Below are 20,409 nucleotides of genomic sequence, written 5' to 3' on the forward strand. Positions count from 1 at the left end.
GCTGAATGGTAGTGATTAACTTCAGTTATGCCCCTCGTGTTATTCTGAAATCTCTAAAGAACCTGTTGACTGGTTATTAATAAAAAAATAAAAAAGACAGACAGCCCCATCCTTCGGTAGGGCAACCAAGATAATCTTTGTTTCTGTGGGAACAGCAGAAATCCCCTAATAGAGTTCACCTGCAGGTATAATCTTGACTTCCGAACAATTACTTAAAAGCTGAATTTCTTGTAGATGCAAAATAGATAATTCTGTTTAAAGAAAGACTTCTAGAAAACAGATGGCTAACACTAATTGACCATCTAGGAAGAAAGACTGAAGAAAGAATGAAGAAATTCTTGCCATATACATACTTCCTATGTGCAGTTCTTCTGTAAACAAATTCAACATTATACATAAGAACATGACACCCACATCTCATTAATACACTCATCACCTACATCACATACAGGCTGTTTTCATTTATTACAGATTACACTTGCTTTTGGGTCTTTTCTGTTTGGTCCATAGTATTAAAAATGCTCTAAATAAAATGAATACCATAGAGTTTTACAAAATATTTATTTTGAAAAAATCACTCTGTACAAATTTAACATTCTCAACATCAAAGTTTTATAAAAATTGCTAACACAACAGAAAGACAAGTGAAACAATAAAATGATCTTTTCTTAAGTTACAGTGAAACAGATTCATTCTAAAGAAGCTATTGTAACTCTAAACATTAAAAAAAGAAGAGATAACTTTGTAAGAGTTTACTCTTTTATCTATTACAGTCAGATACATGTATCAAAGGATGACTTTTTCCATCCTTTTTATAACCCCCCCCACCAAACACTGTCCACAACTAAACCAAATACTCTAACTGATTTATACTTTTACTGTACATAGCTTGTGCTCCAAGAAAAGCTAGCACAATTTGATCATCATTTTCTTAGTGATGACAAAAAGTCACCTCTATACATTTGGTACAAAATTCTCTGTACAAACCAACTTTGCGCATGTAAATTTGAAGCAAACTTAAAGGAAGAGTATTTATTTGTGCCTTCAATTTGGTATAATGAAGGGGCAGTGATTAACTAAAATTTCACAAAATTCAGTAACTGGGAATACTTTTTTTTTTAAAATAATTACTATTGTATAAAAAAAATTTATATACTGTAGGTTATCAAGAATGGCAGACCCAAAATCCAACAGTGCTAGTTTCATAGTCATCATCATAAAATAAGATTTTTCTGTACATTATTTAAGTTTCCTCTCTTCATTTTGAGCTATTTGTGAAAGCTGCTGTTGTATATTTAACAACCTTTCTTAAGCAGGAGGAAATGTCCCCTCAAGAAATTAAAATTGTCATATTACTGTAAACACGATTAAAAGGACTGACAAGGCGCAGTGTGACAGGTAAGCCACGGTCTGGAAAGCTTTGTTCACATTTTCTTAACACAATATATGGCTCACACCATAAACAGCAGCAAAACAAGCTATTGAAAAATTTCAAGTTACAGCCAGGGGTGCCAGGCAGGATCCATTCGACAGAGATTATCCAAGCTATTTGCAGCTGCTACCAGAGTGTTGACTTTGCTTTCTCCTCCTTCAAACTGAGCGAGATTATGAAGTCGAGTCATGATAGCAGTAACAGCTTTTTGAACTAGTGAAACCAGCTGCTGGCTGTCCATATTTTCAGGTTGCCCAGCTGCTGAGAGCGGAGAGGAAGTATCCTCCTGTGTTTTTTTGTGCCATGCAATTATTTCATCCCGTAGCACAGTTTTTAGGATGCCATCAACCTATATGAAGGAGAAAAATCAGACTACTTATTTAATCCAAAGAACCAACAGATTATAGAATTCTAACTAAATTTTAGTAAACAGCATTCTGACACTCTGGGTCCCACTTTGCAATTTCAGCCTTTTCAAAATGAGTGTGGCTTCCAATTGTCTTTACTATTTCCTCTCAAGTTTTTTTTCTTTTCATAAAGAGCTCTCATTATGAAAACACAACACAATGACTTCTACAGAAATGAAAAATCACATAAACTATAACATATATTAAGATCTTCATAGAAAAATACAGTCGTGTATATTCTATTTTTAAAGGACTCTTCTAAATTTATGACTTTTCCCACACAAATGCACACATACACAGAAGTCTTGTGCAAAGTGCTTTGCAAAACTATTTTGTTTGGGGTTTTTTTGGTTGGTTGTGTTTTGTTTTGTTTTTTTCAGAATGATTATGCTCTCAGAGAATACAGTTTTCTGCCAAATAGGGAAAGACTGCAACATACATATATATGTATGTAATATATATAAATACATACGTAAATATAGGCCAGTTCTATCCTTGGATGAATAAGAGATGCCTGCAACAAATAGTTTCCTGGTTTTTCTCATCACTGAGTTATGTTACTGACATTATTCTGTCAACTCCAACAGTCTTGACCTTCTAGAACAAACTTTTAGACACCCAGTCTGAGTCAAATTCAATGTTTGACCGTAAAAAATAAAACATTTTATAACACACCTAAGTATGAGGCCAACATACACAAAAACATATTAAATACATTTTATGGGCATTTGTGAAAAAGATAAATGCAGAAAATGTTAGAAGTATTCCTCTTAAATGCAAAAGATAAATAACCTGAAGCAATAATCACAACATGCCTGAACAGAGCTGGGCACCCAATGTTCCAGAAAAAATAAATGCGCACCTGTCCTCTGATCGTCAAGGAATCATAGAATCACAGAATATCTCAACTTGGAATGGACCCACAGGGATCACTGAATCCAACTCCCTGCTCCTCATAGCACCACCCAAACTAAACCATATGACTAAAAGTGTCGTCCAGATGCGCCTTGAGCTCTGACAGGCTTGGTGCCATGACCGCTTCCCTGGGGAGCCTGCTCCAGTGACCAGCCACCCTCTCGGTGAACAACCTTTTCCTAATGTCCAATCTGAACATGCCGTGAGGCAGATTCATTCCACTTCGTGTCCTGTCGCTGGTCAGAGAGACATCAGCACCTCCCCGCCGAGGAAGCCGCAGCCAGCGCGGAGGGCACCCTCACCTCCAGCTGAAAAACAGCAGCGACCTCCATCACTCCTCTCCAGTCTTGCCCTCAAGACCTTTCACCAGCTCGGTCGCCCTCCCCTGGAGACGCTCTAATGGTTTGATATCCTGACTCTGAGGCACTCAAAACTGCACTCAGTACTCAAGGTGGGGCCGCACCAAATCTATGTGGCAAGTCTAACTGGGCATACACCATTCGGATTTTGAAACAACAGGTGATGTCAGCGAATTCATTTGCATGGATATGCATGGCTTTGTAAGGGAAGATGATACATGATTAAAAAATAGTCTAACACAGCTTTCTGTATTATAGATAAAGAAAAAAATCACTTTAGAATATTCTCCATCTTTTGAAAAGTAACTAGCTCACACCATAGCTACAGTACATTATGTGCAATGTCTTTCTGGTGCAAATTGCTTGCCTAAGTGCAAGATGCCTCATTTTTGGAAAGCATTAGAATTTAAAAGGAAGGTAGACAATTCCTTTAGAAAACTACACTCTGCAAAGAGCTAGAATCCATCAAAGTAGCAGCATACCTTTAGCATTCTATTCCGCTAACAAAGGGCCAAGACACGTTTCTAGTCGCAGATTATTATGAAGATTCTAGATTATGTTGCATTTGTCATTTTACTATTTACCACTGCCAGAATTTGTAATGATTTATGAGGCTGGAGCACTGAAACAGTCAGCCTGAATAAACACGTTTGGACAAAAAATTAAATTACACCTATCTTCCTCCAATTCTTTCCAAAAAGGCAAATTGCAAACATTTCAGCTGGTTTCCGTCATGACCTTAACCAAGAAAGTGCTGGTTAGTTTATAAAATGTCAGATTTAACATGCCTGCAAACAACCTTTCAAAAGATATACAAACCTTGAAGTTGGGCTGTGCAAAGCAACGAGCTACTGCAATCATAGATGCAGTCAGTGGACCAGACACCCCGATGGTGGTAAGAAATTCAGAAATGTTTGGTGTAAGCCGGAATGGAACTGGACGATTGGCATCCAAATCTCCAGTAGCATCGTTAATGTCAAAGCGAAAGTAAGCTACATTGAGCTTGCCAGTATCCTGGATTTAAAAGCAAGATGCACAAAATTAATTAAAGAAGCAGATTTTCATTAATGAAAATAAAAGAAGTTGGATTTTTGTTTCCCGTTTATATTCAGAGCACAAATAGTACTCCAACGGCTTTTTACTCGTTCAGTCAAACATTTTTTGAGCAAAAACGTTAAAATTAAAGTCATGCACAAAGTCAGGTCTTCTCTCAAAAGATGTGTCCAAACTCCTTTACTAAATACAAATTACTGCAATATCAAACTTAAGGAACAGATTCTTCTGTAGCATGGTCTATAATGAATCATGCAAATAGACAGATCTCTGTTCTCTATGCACTGTTCACTCTGGGTAAGCAGCTGAATACTTATCTAGAGGGATTAAAGAATCTTAATCGCTATATGAAGTATAACCCTCCATACATTAAAATGGCAGTAAGACTTTAATATATACCACCTCTGCCCTACTAAGGTGGCAAGCCTCATTTTAAATGTTAAAACAGAAAAATCACTGTTAATAGGAGTTGTAGCTTGACGTGATGGCAATGCTGAAAAGAGAACAGTATTTGAACAAGGGTATTCCCCTTTAAGAAAACGAAGTTCTAATTTTTTTTTTTAAATCTGTTTGACATAGAGATATATTCAAAGCAATATATTTGAAGGACTAGAAAGAGAGACTTATCAGTCATTTACATGAACTATTTCAAAATCTAAGAACTATTTTGCAAAGTTCTAAATTCTTACCACAGAAGCTAGATAGAGTTGATGTCCACAGGGACTGCAGTTTAAATTACTACCTACATGATGTGCAATCACATATAAATGAAAAGCCTGCTGAAATGCACTGTTAATTATGTATGTCGCATTACCGTTTTGACTCATTTCAAAAGTATAGTCCAAATTTCCATTTGATCACAGATGACAGTATGCATCTAGAACAAACTAAATCATACCTGCGCAATCTGCAGCATTTCAGGGTTGAGTCTATTCAAATGAAAGATGAATTCTGCAAAGCCAATTAAGGCTAACTGAATGGTGAACATCTTTCGAAAAGTCCAGTAATCCGTGGCATTGGGGAATGTATGTAAAGCCCACTCCTTCAGCATACTGCGCGGCACCATGTTACTCTGTACTTCTTTAAGTATATCTCTGAGCACCTACGTATGAAAAATATTAGTTGAAAGAGGTCATTTTTAATACACTTCTTAGCAACAGACGAGTCTGCCAAGAGCAACTACCAAACTTCTTCTCTCAACTGCTGTGTCCCATTTTAGGAAAAGCATCCTGAACTTGGGACGCTTTCAATCCAACATTGTTTTCTGACTTCTTTGTCAAAACACACATAATATTTTGTTAGCCCATCCTCTGCACAGCTAGAAAATATTCTTTATCTGAAAATACTAGATTTTTAATAAAACCATATAAGCATGAGAACTGCAAACAGGCCTGTCAGAAAACCTGTGACTGGAACGTTACATAACTCGATTTGAAATATCTTCTATTCGAGACATAGAAGAAAATCAGATGTGAGCTAAAGAAACGTTCAGCTCACGATGCTACACTTCCTTATGGGAAACTAACGGAACATACTTCACTATTCTCTAGCTTCAGCTGGATATACCTTTTGCAGCAATAAAATAAAATCCTTTATTTTAAACGTTAAGGGCAAGATTTGAAATTATACATGGCACCTACAAAACATGCAACCTGAAGATGGCTCTCTATAGTTTCTTCATATACAGGGTAGAAGGTAAAGGGTTTTTATCACACAAGAAAGGGAAATACACCGGGTAATTTGTATCATGTATTATTACATCAAATTTACTTCAAAAATATAAAAAGATAAAAGCTGAGAGCTGTATTCAACTGGTTCTGTAAGTGAATGCTGTGCAATAGTTTTTTCCTTAGATGTAAACATGTGCAATCTACCAAAATATTTAATTACTGGAGCATATACTAGCCTAATTAATTAGAGAAAGAAATAAAGTTAGGTTCTGTCCTATTACATCAGAAAGCATGATAGTCATACTAACTTCAATTAAATGGTTGTTAAAGAGCTTCATAACCTGAAGGAAAACTTCTCAAAATAGAAACAGATGTTGTGTAACACTCCATTTTATTTTGTAACAAAGCCTGAAAAGATAGTTTTACTAAATGATGTCTGTGATACATGTATAGTGTGTATTTTCTAATAGCTAGATTTGAAATGAGACTGGCATTTTATGTGGGAATTTGCATTAACCTTAAGATAAAAAACATAAAATAAACTTATTTATCACAATGGGATGTTTGATGGAGGTTACAGAGAGAGGAAGCTTTGTTCTCTCTGAGTACTACCATTTATTAGGGTGAGATTACTCAACTGTTTCTATTCGATTTAGATGAAATGAATACACTGGCAATTTTAGGAGATACATAAGAAAAACATAGGGAAGCCTGCATCCCATATCATACTGTAACTGCTTATGTAAATCAGAAATGCTGTTTCTCATGTTATCAATTAATTATTTTCAAAGCACTATCTGGAACAGCCAAAAAGCAATCAACGCCTTGTCTGTTTTCAGTTGCAGTTACTCAAAAAAGCCTACAGTAAAACAAATACAGCTTTCCTTTTAGCTTTCCAAGATAATCTAAAACACCAAAGAGATATAAGAGTTCCCAAAAAAACATTAAGCAAAACCAAAACCACACAAAAAACCCAAAATACCACTTCTGCAAAATATGTGTCTCACATCAAATGAGAGGTGAAGGGTCAGGTGGAGGGGAAGGATTGGACACAGTAGAATGTAAGCTCTTGATTAAAATTCATGATATAGTCTCCTACCTGATGGCTAGCTTGAGTCCCCCGTGCTTGGACCGTTGCCAGTCTGTCATAGTAACGAGAAATAGGGTTGTCGTGCTCGATGCCTTTCTTGGCACAGCGCTGCTTGTAGATCTCCACCAGGGAAAGAGAAGAGGGATTGTCCTCAACCAAACGCATCTGTGGAGAAACTGCTACAACTCGGGGGACTGGGAGTCAGTTGAGGAGGATGAGAGAGGACGGGGAGAGGGGTGTGGGATGGCACAGAGAGAGCAGAACAAAGGAAAACAGTTAAACCATAACCCAAATACTAACAGAAGAACTAGCATGCAAGTATCAGCCCTTGAAACATGACTGTGATAATCGACTGAAGTGTATCAAGAGAAAATTGTTATTACTACACTCATAACTAATTCACAAGCTCAGTTAAAAAGAAAGCAAGTAACACAGCAATTTTTTTAATCTTAACAGAAACATCTCCACTATATTAGCAAAAAAATTGAGAACTTGTTATTCTTCCTACTTTACCTGCAGAAAAGAGAGTGATATTTTGTTCAGATGCAAACTGGTTTGTAGTATCTGATTACATGACATCATGTCAATAAAAATCACTCTGAAGAGCAAAACTACAGAACTCAACAGGGTATTTAAAGTGATTCCGAAAAACTGGAGGAAAAAAATCTGAATATAGTTGAAGAATATATGTTTAAATGACACTATTTGAAAATAACATTGGGAAAACACAAGGAAATATTCAATAATAATAAAATTTAAGTCATTGAGCTTTTCCTTGAAGAGTAGTAAACTTGCAAAAACCTTATTTGCACTTTGATGGTGCTCAAGAGATGTTTCATCCTACTGAGTCTTCCGTGCATCCCCACCTACATGTACATTAAGAAAGACACGGCCCCTTCCATGACACTGTTTGACAGAGACCTCCAGCCACCACCAGAACTGTTCTCTCATCAGCTCTCTCAGAAGCTGTAACGATTAACCTCGGAAATACAGGGAAAAGTTGCTTAAATGCATTTAAATTATTTGATGTAATTTCTTCAGTCTTAAAGAAGAAAATACACTCTGCAGAAGGACGGGCTGTTAATGAGCTGTTTCTTCTGGTCTGCTCCCATTAACATCTGGCAGCAAAGAACAAATGTTCTTTAGGTTCAAACCACAAGGTACAGAATTATTTCCAAAAACACTATAGTTGAAAAACTGTTCCTTGAAGTAAAACAGGTGATGTTACTAATCATGTTATATAGAGGATATATTTCTGTATTAGTAGCCTTGTTTATCATATCTTTCGACTGCATTTCTTTTATTTTGGCCTCAGAGTTATGCAAAATTGTCATCACATATGTAGAGATATTACATTAATCTTTTGTTATAACAAATCCTTTGACTTGTACATTTCAGTCTTTTTAAAGTTAGAACTCAAATATGCATTTCTAGCTCAGTAAGTGCAACTTGCATCATCTGGTGACCTAAACTCATGACAGCAACTTCATGCCAATAGATACTACTAGCTCAAAGAGGAGGACTGATAAAACCATGCTTTTTTAAAATCAGAGCTCAGCACTATTTGAAAGGACAACAGCAAAGTAACAGCTTTGTCTTAGTGCCTTCGATTAAAGTTTCCCTTATCCATTATATATTTCTTGCTCACTAACCAAGGATTATTAGAACCGACTAATGCAATGTACAGAACTCATTTATATTAAGTTGGTAAATGATTCATTGACCTTCTGAAATGATTATTATTTACATATTAATATGAAGTAACTGCACAGCTGTAAGCTGGAACTTGCCAGCCTTAGTATCTGGGAAACTCAAGAGTTGAACTATTTTAAAGCCTTTATATCAGTATTTGAATCAGGAGGAGATGAAGTATGTTGCCAGGCAAGATTGATATTCTCTGTTTCTCACTTCATTAATGAATTACTTACAATCAACACATGAAAAAGACAAGATACACAAGGAAAAAGAAAGAATTAAGGCTGTGTGTTAGGACTGTCTCTGTTTTGAAATGCCTGAATATGTGACTGTTTTATTACATGAGTATTTTGACAATTTATACACATAAAACATATTGGAACCCTCCTTAACTCTCCTCATCAGGGCCTCCTACCATCATGTTTGTTAATTCTGTAATGTTTAAACATTGCCAGGTGGTGCTGTTGGCAAAATGCACTCTCCAAACCAAGTAACCTTTTACAGGATCATAGAAGTACACCCAATGGAAGTCCTGCATCCAATATCTAGATTATGAATGGATTTTATTTAGCAACAGCTAATCAGTCAGTATACCTGCCTGAAAGTAAACATCACCATGGATATATAAACTACTTCAAAAATTAGAAAGATATTTTCTCATAGAGAATTCAGAGGCTATATATATAATTCAAAGCTCTACAAAAAAAAAGAAAATTCTTTCTTCTTCTGTGTTATGTGGAACAGGTAAAAGAAATTCAATATTCATATACTGCAACTTGGGGACAAAAAGTTCTGACCCTCCCCAGTCGTCTCTAAATGCTTATTCTGAAGTACATGTATCCATTTCCATAGCAACAGATCCCATGTGCCTCCTCTGCCTTATGTATGTTATTCACAACTGAACTTTATACCATAAATGATTTGTGTTAACTCATCTAAAAACAACCTAGGATCACAAGCAATCAACTTCTTTAGAGAGGTGCTACAGTGCCAGAAAAGACTAATTACCTAGACAGATGTGAATTTAGCTTCTGAATATTCCAGAACTTCAGTATCGGTGATTAGTAGCTTTCCAAATCTTTAGCAATTCTCATCTTTGAGTATAACATATATTTAAAAATAATATAAAATCTCTCTTTTCAGTACCTGTAAAAAACAAATGTCTTTTTGTGGTTTCCTTCCTTTTCTCTAAGCAGGGGTTCAACAGGCGAAGGAGCTGTAACACCCGCTCTTCTCTCCGAGACTCTGTCAGACAAGCATCGTTCATTACCAGGTATGGGTAAATCTTGCCATTATGGCCTCGGATATACAGTCTTCTGGCTGCAGTGTTATGTTTCTGAACTATCTCCACTCTGGGCATAAACCTATGAGGAAGAAAAGGATATTAAAGCACCTCAGCTAATCTCCTTTGATATTACATCATGGTGTAAAAACAAAGCAAAACAAAAAACCACAACCAACAAAAAACCACAACCAACAAAAAACCCGAAATGACCAAACAACAACAAAACCAGTAAACCATATTACAAGGTACAACTCTATTACCCAGCAAGCACATGGTTTCTATTTTGTAGTCAAAAAGCTATTCTGTTTGATTCTGTTTATTTAAGAACACACAGTTCTTGCACAAAATTAATCATTAGGTCAGACCTTTATCACCATTTTGAAGATTAGTACCACTATTGACTACAACAGGAGAACTAATCTCAATTTACATCAACATAAAAGAAAAACAAATATACTCTTCATATAACAGCGCGGTTGCTTAGGCAATGTAAAATCACTGGAGGAGGATAAAATAAAAATAATAAAGGCATATACCAAAGTATGACTCTGTATATGTAATTTAAATATGTGAAATGTAGACAACATCTGCTTTTACAGAGTGGATGGATGGATGCAGGAGGTTTTCACTTTCTTCTCTGTTTTCAGAATCACAACTACCCAAGGGTATTTTAGGTTACCTTGCAATCTTGATGTAGTAATGTGTTGGCTTTGGCATAAGGAATTCTCCAGGTATCTCTACTTCTGCAGTTTGAGCTGAAAAATTACTTAGAAAGCGGCACTTTTCCTCTATGAGGAAGAACTTTGGTAGCTGTTTAGTTTTTGCCTCCAGAATTTTGATCCACTTCTTCAGTTTAGAGATGAGATTGTGAAGTTTCATTGACCCTGGCACACTGAAGTCAAAGTCTAAAAGAGGGGAAAAAAAAAAGTATATATATACACATCCTCAGTGTTTCAAATTCTATACAGGGTATTTAGCTATCAAGTGTCTGAAGTTTGCATTTTCAAAGAGGTTCTTTCAGTCACATGCCCTCAAGCAAAATACTTCAAGGAGACCCACATAGAGCACACACACGTGTTATGTAGAAAAGCATCACCCTGTCCCCAAACGCTATCATAGAACAGAAAGCTACTGCAATCAGCAACTCACACAAAAAAAGGAAAGCAAACCACTAAGCAAGTCCAGCAGAGAAATACAGCTGCCTATGAACCGTAATGACAAATTAAAACTAGCAGGTTCAGACAAACACAGAAGAGACATGAGAGTTTTTAAGGAACAGTTGGAGAGTAATTGGTACGGGATCATACAACAGCAATAACCCTACAACAGCAGATGCTGGAGGAGAACAAATCATACAGTTCTACAGTGCAAACCAAACACGCTGATAGATATGTGCCACCTTTAAAGGACAGGCTGTCTTGAATATTTCATCTCTATAGAAAATCTTTTAGTAAAGTCCTAAAATTATATATAACTTAAACTTGTCCAAGTCTGCTACCTGTTTTCTGTACATAGCTCTAAAATATTCTGTTATTTAATAAATAATGAACTTCCCAAGATTTTCCTGTTTTAAAGTGACACAAACATTAGAAGAACATACTGTGAAAATCTTAAATCGTATTACTGCATTTGACTGTCTATATACTCCAACCAGACTGCACAGAAAGAAACAGTAATGAACCAATCGATCACACTAGATCAGACCATTTAGTGCAAGAAGAACAGTAATTTTATTTTACAGTCTAGCACTATAATTTTTTGCCTGTTTCATTAAAAGTGATTTATTAATTTGAAAATCAGTAGACGCTTTTTACTTTCAAAAAGGATGAAAGAGCCTCAACTGAGGATATAATGTAGAATCTGTGAGCAACTGCAGGACAAGTAGTAAAATTGCCGTTACTATTATTCTCCTATTCTGAGCTGCAAGCCAATTCTCTTTATTCTTTCCTGGCTTAAGTAACAATTGCATGCCGCCACAGGAAGAACAGATATGACAGCCTAAGCAAAAATGACAATATTATGCAAACAGCCTGAGTGCTCTTTCCTTTGCAACCGAACAGTATTGCAGTGTGGAAATGGGTCGTCTGGCCCATGTGCAAGTGGAGAAAGAACTTTCTCAACGTCAATACATGGTCTGCAATATGTTATACAGATAATTCTGTAACAGAAATCACTCCAATATTGACCATTTTCTGGGCCAACACAATGCCATTTTCTCAACACTGCTTTCACTACTGTTTCAGAACACACCAAACAAATAAATAAACAAATAAATTTGTTTGACTTTCCCAAAAGAGGGAAGGTGAATAAACCACATAAACAAATGAAATTATGGTTCAACACTTCAGTACCACAGCAATGAGAGATTAAACACAATTGGATAAGAAGATAAATGGCTCTCTCTGTAAACCTCATTAGTTATGGCATCCCAAATCGTGCAAGCTAACTAAGACTTGAATTTTTTTTAGAAAGCCCTTCTGTACCACAGTGTAAAAGACACCATTTTAAGTTCACCATGTTACAAGTGTAAAAGAAACAGCAAAAAGAAACAGAGAATGTCAATTCAGATCTACAGCTAAAGCAGAACAGAATCTTCATTATGATTCAATACAACAGAAAATTAAGTCTCAAAAACGAGTTTGAATCTTAGTGCAGAACCTATGTTTCGGTATGTTACATACACACAATAATTTTTTAGTTGACAAAAACCAAACCAAACTAACAAAAAAAAAAAAAATCACGAATGCTGCTCGAAGGAGAAATTTGACCACACAAATATGCTACAAGCGCCTATCTGCAAGTGTGTTAATAGAGGACCGAGTACGTACGCATGGCAATTACTGCACATAAAAGTTTTTTTCAACAACAATTAAAACCACTCGAAATTGATTATCCACAAGACTTCCTCTTACAACAATCTCAGAACATTTGTTCATTTAGCCAGAAGAGCTCATATCACTCTATACATTATTTTTTCCAAGTTCTTTTCTTTACATGTGCAGGATACTATTACCAAATAAAATAACACAGCCTGAGATTCCTTTTATTTCGCTGCTTAAACAAAATATTCAGACAACACATAACCCAACAGACTTCACTGGGTATCCACAATATACTGATACGCTAAAAGCTTTCAGTCAAAGTCTTAAGCCTACTAGCCCAAAACAGAGTGAAAATACAGCACATACAAACCCTTTCCAATTCTATGAGAAAAAAGTCTATAATGAAAAATACAGCTTCATATTTATGTATCTTAGAAATCAGCATAACTCTGCAATATTCCCTTTTCTTTTTCTACCTGCTGTGGGCAGTGCATCTATTGCAATATCTCTATATTATAATCCCAAGCCTACCCTCTAGTGAGCAGTGGGAGTAAATCATGTCATGGAAGTGACAAAATTATTGAATCGTTTATCTCCTGAAACCCTGAAGTGCAGGAAAGTATCCCCAAACTGCAACTAGGTTTTGTGCTAATGTGAATCACCAAAGTAGTTAAAATACACAACAATATATATTCCTTACCAAAAAAAAAAAAAAGAGGTCATTCAGTTCGACATGAGAATCTCTCTAGTTGTTGAAATGCCTATTTTAAGATTTTTGTTATAGTTTGTTTCCCAGTGGCAGATGGGAAAACCAGAGAGTTCAATTAGTGGTTTTGCTCCTGTCACCGAGAGCCAATCTGAGAAGAAAAATCACTTCAGCCAGAAGAAAGGGAAATGCAACGCCAGATATTGCTTGTGTACGTCTCTCTGCTTTGCAGGCATCTACATAAATAGTATTTTCGTTTCAAACAAATCCACTTTCTCAGTACTTACTACCAGAGAACATCTTTCTCAAGCTAACACATGCTGGTCTAAAACAGAATAGGAAGTTTACCCCCTCACCTTTAGGGAGATATTCACAGAAGACCATGATACAGACTGCAATTGAAGAAGCTTGCTCTCTGTTCTCAACGCTTCTAAATACTTTACAGTGTGATATATGTATTTCAAACACACGTGTTCATTCAAAGTCTTGAATGCCTCAAAAATTGCTACCTGAACCCATCCAACCCAGCAGAATTGGCAAGATACACTTGAGTTAGCGCAATTAGAGTACCAAGCCCCCTGTGCCCCCCAAACCCTTGACCTACGGAATGTTAATACAGCATTAAAAAAAAAAAAAAAAAAGGAAGAAAACAAACAAAACCACACGCACGCAAAAAAAAAACCCCACACAAAACAAACAAAACACCCAACCAAAACCACACCTTCAAACTAAGACTTAACAACTAAAAAAAAAAAAAAGCCTTCTAATAAACTGGCAGAAAACAGTTCTAATCAGTGAAAAGTAACAAGCAACTAATGCTTTTAGAGCAAGCAATAGTTCATTTGCAAGATTTTAAAGATTCTTCTGACCATAAGCAAAGTCTGATCACACTTAAAGTTCAAAACCTAAAGATCTTCAACTAAAAAGCCAGGACACCCATCATGTAAGATGCCACTTAGGGCTGAAATGTAAGCTTAGCTTTGCAGAGCAGTTCAAATCCTTTATACATGTGATACCGAAGAAGATCCAAGCATTCTCCAAGAGAGAAGACCTGTCTTGCTTTTGACATGATGATTCAGACATTTATAAACTCTGTGCTTTCCCAAAGGTTATTTTTAATCTCACAGGAACTTTGGGAAAGCGCCAACAAACAGTGACAAGTAAGCAGAAACGTGACGTAGGATTTCTGGTTTATTGCTCAGCTCTGGAAAATTAAGACTGCAAAGACCAGACCAAGGTCAAATATGATGCTGACTGCAATTCTTGATCTGGATTTTCTGGATAAAGTCCTGTTACTTAAAACTTTGAATGGAAGCAAAGAAAGAGCAGCCCAGTGATGCTATGCTCACTCTGAGAAAAGAATAATAAAAAAAAACCTTAAAAAAGCTGAAAATGAATAACAGAGCTCTTCTCTCTGCCCTTTGCCTACACTTTAGCGGAACAGTAGGACTTCAAGAAGCTTCCTTGTGATTACAGAGTTTCCATTCGCAGTGCAGAATTCATTGTGTCAGGTGCCAAAACTCTCAAGAAAATTATCTTGCCCTTTAAGGGTATATTTTGGAATTTTCCATTCATATTTAGCTTTAGTGGAGAGATGGTTGCAGAAAGAAGCATGATCCAAACTCTAAACTGTCATCTGCCCACAAAAGAACAATTGAGGCAGTTTTTCCCCTCCTTTCACAGCTGAGAGAGCTCTCAAAGGGAGCATTTCTCAGCATTTGCCTGTTCTTTGATGTCAAAGGTTTAGCAGAAAAGGAGAGAAGCAACAAAGAACAGATGGTCAAAGAACTATGCATTTGAAGTTCCAGGAAAAAAATTCAAAGAGAAATTTGGGTTTAAAATATATAATGTTAGGATGGAAAAAGATGACCTATCAAAGCTCCAACAGTGCAGACGGCTGCAGATGAAGTATTTAGCACGTAAGAAATGGTGTGAGAGTCCCCAGTGGCTCCAAACAGGAATCAAGAGGCAACTCAGATGTTGGTGGAGGAGATTATGCAACCAAACAGTTGAAAGTGTCTATAAAACATAGCTGTCAACATTAATCTGGAAATAACTGAAGAAAACAGTTTACTCCAAGACAGCTCCTCGGCTTGGATACTTTTGAAATGAAGGCAACCGCTGTAATTATCTGTCCATCATCGAAATGCAACTGGTACTGAGAATGAACAAAACAAACACGAACCTTCTAGTGTGACAAAGGGACACAGCAGGCATGATTTACAAACGGTTTCTCATATGTTAAAACAGCCTTTGGTATCTTCAGTACAGTAATTACAATCCTATTTATTTATGTACATTTTACCGTTATTACAAAATTAATAAAAAACTTGTTTTATTTTTCCACATAATGAATTAAATACAAAAATGCATAAGTATACAGACCGGTTTAATTTCTTCTGTTTTCCCACATTTGATTTGTGAATTAAAACACTGAATTTATTAGATTAAAATAAAATCAAATTTATCACTAAGCAAAATAATTCTTTTAATCCTGTAGACATTAATGTTTAATCATATTTGAAAAAGAAAACATTAACTCTTCGACAAAAAAATACATAGAGTAATCATTATTATTACACTGAAGATTAGTAAGAAACACATTGCATTTGATGACTTCGCACGATTTTTATGTCCAGGCCTGTATTCTTGTTCCTTGTTTTATATTTTGTTCCATACCATTCTTTATACATGCTGTGATTAGACAGCAAACCTGAAAAACTTAACTGCTATTTACGTATCATAAAGACATGCAAAAAATACACAACAGCAACTGAAAATGCTCTCAATTTTTTTCCTAATTTAGACTTGTGCCCAACATTACTCCATTCTAGATATATAATCCAGCACTTGGACTTGTTACATTTCATCCCATTAATCACCGCCCAATGTTTCTGGGTTTGGTTTTTTGTTGTTGGTTCCCCCTCACCCCCGTACGCTTCCATTAAAGACACACAAAATACTTCAACTCCCACCTCCCCCCTAGTACACTTCATCCATTAAAAATTTAATCATATGGCTCAGGACTTTCATTATCTGCTGTCATGCAACTGTTGTGCCTCAAAAAGGACATCATGTAGTACATCGCATGCACAAGATATGTAGGTCATATCCACAACCAAGTTACTTTCACAAGATTCCCCTCAGTTCACTGGTTTTCACAACATTATCAGTAAAATGCTTGAAAAAACACCACAAGTCTACTTGTTAAACTCTGCAAAAGCTCAGTAGCTGTGTTGACCTCAAATAGTTTTAACTTAAAGGCAATTTTATGTAACTTAGGATTCTAAAAAGAATAACTTTTCAATGCAAGATTCACTTTTGCAGAGGAATCAGCTTGATGTGGAAAGGGGATGTTTTTTAAGTCACTATAAAAGTTAAGATGACAGAGTTTTTACTCATGCCAGAATCATCTAAGTCAGTCCCAGTAGGGAAAGAGAACAGTAGATTCAGAAAAAGATTAAAACCCAGGTCTTCACAAAAATTCTATCTTTCCAGTTTTAAACAACTACTAAGTTTGAATTCTCCAGTTAAAAAAACCCGACCAAACAAACAAAAAACCCCATCATACCACCACCTATCTATAGTTACTTATTCGTTTTCCTCTAATTCTACAGTTAACTTTAAAGAAAAGCAGATGTAGTTTAAATAGATACATGCAAACCTCAAAATCCTGACAATCCAAAACACTGATGCCAATCAATGTCATCTTCTGTCATACATAGCTGCATGACATTAACACTTTTCATGAAATATAGCAAAAACATGCTCTACTGTACACAAGCTTTTCTCAGAATTTTAAATCAACATGAGATACTCAAATATGCAACTCCACTGAAACAGAGAAAACAAATGAAGGAAAAAAGCTACTTCCCTTAAGTATCTTTTTTATTAGATCTGATTAAAGTTATTGATTCAATTTACCTAACAATGACGTAAATTCGTGTAATAGGATTTTTATAATCTAGTTATCCAAAACACAAAAGTAATCTTATTCATCAGAAGTAGACTGTTTTGAAAGACTTGACACCATATTGTCAGTTTGGAGTTCTGGGGTGAATATTTCATTAAATTCTCATACCACCATAAAATAGAGATCATTATTGTCCCTCATCTACAGCAGGCAGTTCTATGCAATTTGCAAAACGGTTATAGTGAAGTAATCTAATTTATCTTTAAATACATATGCGATTCGATCACAGTTTTAGGTAATAAAAATGCAACAATATACTCGTTCTCTATGGCAAGGTCTCTTTTTCACTTGAATTATCTTTATTACTCCACACAAGACTGCAACAAACTATTTCAGGTTTGGTGAATGACAGAAAGGTGCTATTTTCTGTAATTTCTCTCAGGGAAAATATTGGAAGAAGAATAAAAAAGCAGAATGTTTTCACAGTTCAAATCAAGGGAGGAAATTTCTCTGAAGATTAAAAGTAACATTTAAAAAAATCATTTTAAACATTTACCTGTTGTAAATTGCCCTTTCAACTTTTGGAAGACGGGATCTTGAGCTGTTGCCTGTGCTCTCCGAGCCAGAGACTCTGAGGCTGCGCTCGAAAACATGGTGGACACATTAGAGACATTCTCAAGACCTACTCCAAAAGTGCTGACTAACTTCTTCACAAAATTTAGTGTGTGAGGAGTGATTTTGGCATCTGAAACGGCTCCACTTTTCTCAAAGGCAACCGAATAGCACTTTGCCAAGCCCTGCTGCAGTTGTCTAAGAACCTAAGGATTTAAAAAAAAAGACAAAATAGTCAGGAAGATTAGGCCTTCTGATGTGACACCAAGTATTTATTCCTGCACTGCATTTTATATAGTAAATTTATCCTCTCTGAAATAGTTACTTAAAACTATATTTTTAAACTGCATCAGAGGTTCAGTCACAATGACAGCCCTGATTCTTCTTGGCCCTGCAACTGAACAGACTGGGCAGTGGAAATGCTGTGCCACAAAGTACACCGTGCTCTTTTGACAGTAGCTAAGTTCTAGATGTCATATTTTGTGATATATTAGAAAATTATGTGATATGAGGAATCCTCCTTCAAGCAAACACTGTTGTAGGTAGACAGGATAGAATAGCCTGAGACTTTGAGAGGCAAATATTATAACAGAAGTGAAGTGGCATGTCCATCTGCTCTGTTACAATTCAAACTTCAGAGAACAATCACCACGTCACAGACCACCAGATCAAGGAGAAAACTGCTATCTGTGAAACTTAGCATAAGAATATAAATTCTCAGTTAGTACAAGCAATAGCTTATATTCTCGAGGCCTTCATCAAATTAATAGTGTTGGGAAACCTCTGTATTTCTTCCAGAAATAACCAAGCTCCTTAAAACTCCAATCAGCACCATCAGTTCTACAAATAAATCAGTTTACCAATCAAAACAAATAGTTATGTTTTAATATTTAAAAATAATTCTAGATAAATATTTTGCAGTTAACTTTTCCTCGGATGATACGTATTATACATACGAAAGCGTATTAAAGCCAAATACCTCTTCATGCCAGTTCTCTCTGAACCAGACCATCTGATCTACAATGCCTTCCAGAGAAGACAAAAGTGTTGGATGTAATTCTCGCTGCATATGCATAATTCTGCTGCATCGCCACATTGGCGCAGTGGCTCTGATTGGCCCAGGATCTGAGGCAGAGTGGGACTGATTTCCAACTGAACTTGGCTGCTGCTGCCCGGAATCTGGAAAGTGGAAAATTTAAAAACATTAAAATTACCTTTCATCAACTTGATAGACGCCTGCATGAAATAAATTGTTCCAAGAATTTGCTTTAGATTTGCTTTAAGTATTAATCATGTACTACCTACTGAATTTCAAAAAATTTGAGAAAAATTGTGGGGTTTAGAAAGAATTTTTTTTTTTTTTGAAAGAAAACACTCTGCTCCAAATGCTGTTCAGTGGTACAGGCTTCACAAACTTAGAGCAATATAAACACTGTTTAAAAACACATGGGAGGTGTAGCCTTAGCTTTCACACTACCAAACCATGCCCTAGAAGTAATTGACATTGTTCAATATAGGATGAAATTATTTACATTATGGGGGTTTTGCTCCCCTCCCTTTTGGGGAGACCTTTCACACTTAAGTGAAAAATAAACCTGCTGGTGCCAACAACACACAAATCATCGCAGGGTGTATCTTTTAGTACAACCGGTCTCTTGCATTACAACTACCTCAGTGACCCAGCAGAGTTTTGCTTTCTCAGATGACGCCCCACTACCTCACACAGCAACCCAGCAATAGGGGAGCAGATTGTGGCAGAACCTACAGAAAAATATTTTCTGGTTCTCTCTAGATGTGCATGTGGCAACATCAAGAATTTGGCACGGAAACCTCTGTCACTGGATATGAATGTAGTGAAGTGTTGGGGTATGTGGGCATCTCCTCCTCCTCCAAAGGAGTGTCCATCTTTGTGGCCTCCTCTGGACCAGCTCCAAAGGGTCCGCGTTGCTCTTTTTTTCACAACACACTTTGTAACACAGATCAGGAGCTAGAATTCTTCAAGTAGCTCTCCTGGGACTCCCATGAAATTATACACGACAAAAGGAGAACTTAACTCTGGGGAATCATTTGACGTAACAATTCTAAATAGGATTTTATTTTGTGTAAATGTAGATGCTCATCTTACTTGAAAATTCACCATAAGAAGTTATTGTGGAGAATTACAGAGTATTCATCTTTCGTTAAAATATCTTTAAAAGTTTGACAGACTTGGAAAGAAAGTAAATGTCACATGGTTCATGCTTTTAATCAAAATTAGACTAGAACATCTTAGAAAACTATGATGCTCTTCTGTATTGGTAATCCAAGAATTTGCTACTTCCCCAACAATTTTTAAAGATGAAAATACAATAAAAACCATGTGATTCTCAATAAATAAGGTGATACAAGAATGAAGGAGATGAAACTATTGGTGAATATTTTATTCAAGAAAATTCAAGACAGCTCAAGTC

At 36.1% G+C, this 20,409-nt stretch overlaps 1 protein-coding gene across 10 annotated transcripts in view; it reads right to left on the reverse strand.

The window, feature by feature from the left end:
- Nucleotides 1-645: 645 nt before the first annotated feature.
- Nucleotides 646-20,409, reverse strand: part of TRRAP (transformation/transcription domain associated protein) — a 90,176-nt gene continuing 70,412 nt past the window's right edge. For all 10 annotated transcript variants that reach the window (XM_065644477.1, XM_065644468.1, XM_065644476.1 and 7 more), the window contains 8 exons: nt 18,939-19,138; nt 17,904-18,165; nt 10,586-10,811; nt 9,768-9,985; nt 6,936-7,120; nt 5,065-5,268; nt 3,933-4,127; nt 646-1,781 (listed from right to left, as the gene is read on the reverse strand). In XM_065644477.1, coding sequence (XP_065500549.1) covers nt 1,497-1,781; nt 3,933-4,127; nt 5,065-5,268; nt 6,936-7,120; nt 9,768-9,985; nt 10,586-10,811; nt 17,904-18,165; nt 18,939-19,138 — 1,775 coding nt within the window. In that variant the 3' untranslated portion in view covers nt 646-1,496. The remainder of the gene's footprint in view (nt 1,782-3,932; nt 4,128-5,064; nt 5,269-6,935; nt 7,121-9,767; nt 9,986-10,585; nt 10,812-17,903; nt 18,166-18,938; nt 19,139-20,409) is intronic.

This window comes from Caloenas nicobarica, chromosome 14 (assembly GCF_036013445.1).
Source record: "Caloenas nicobarica isolate bCalNic1 chromosome 14, bCalNic1.hap1, whole genome shotgun sequence".
In the NCBI taxonomy this organism is placed as follows: Eukaryota; Metazoa; Chordata; class Aves; order Columbiformes; family Columbidae; genus Caloenas; species Caloenas nicobarica.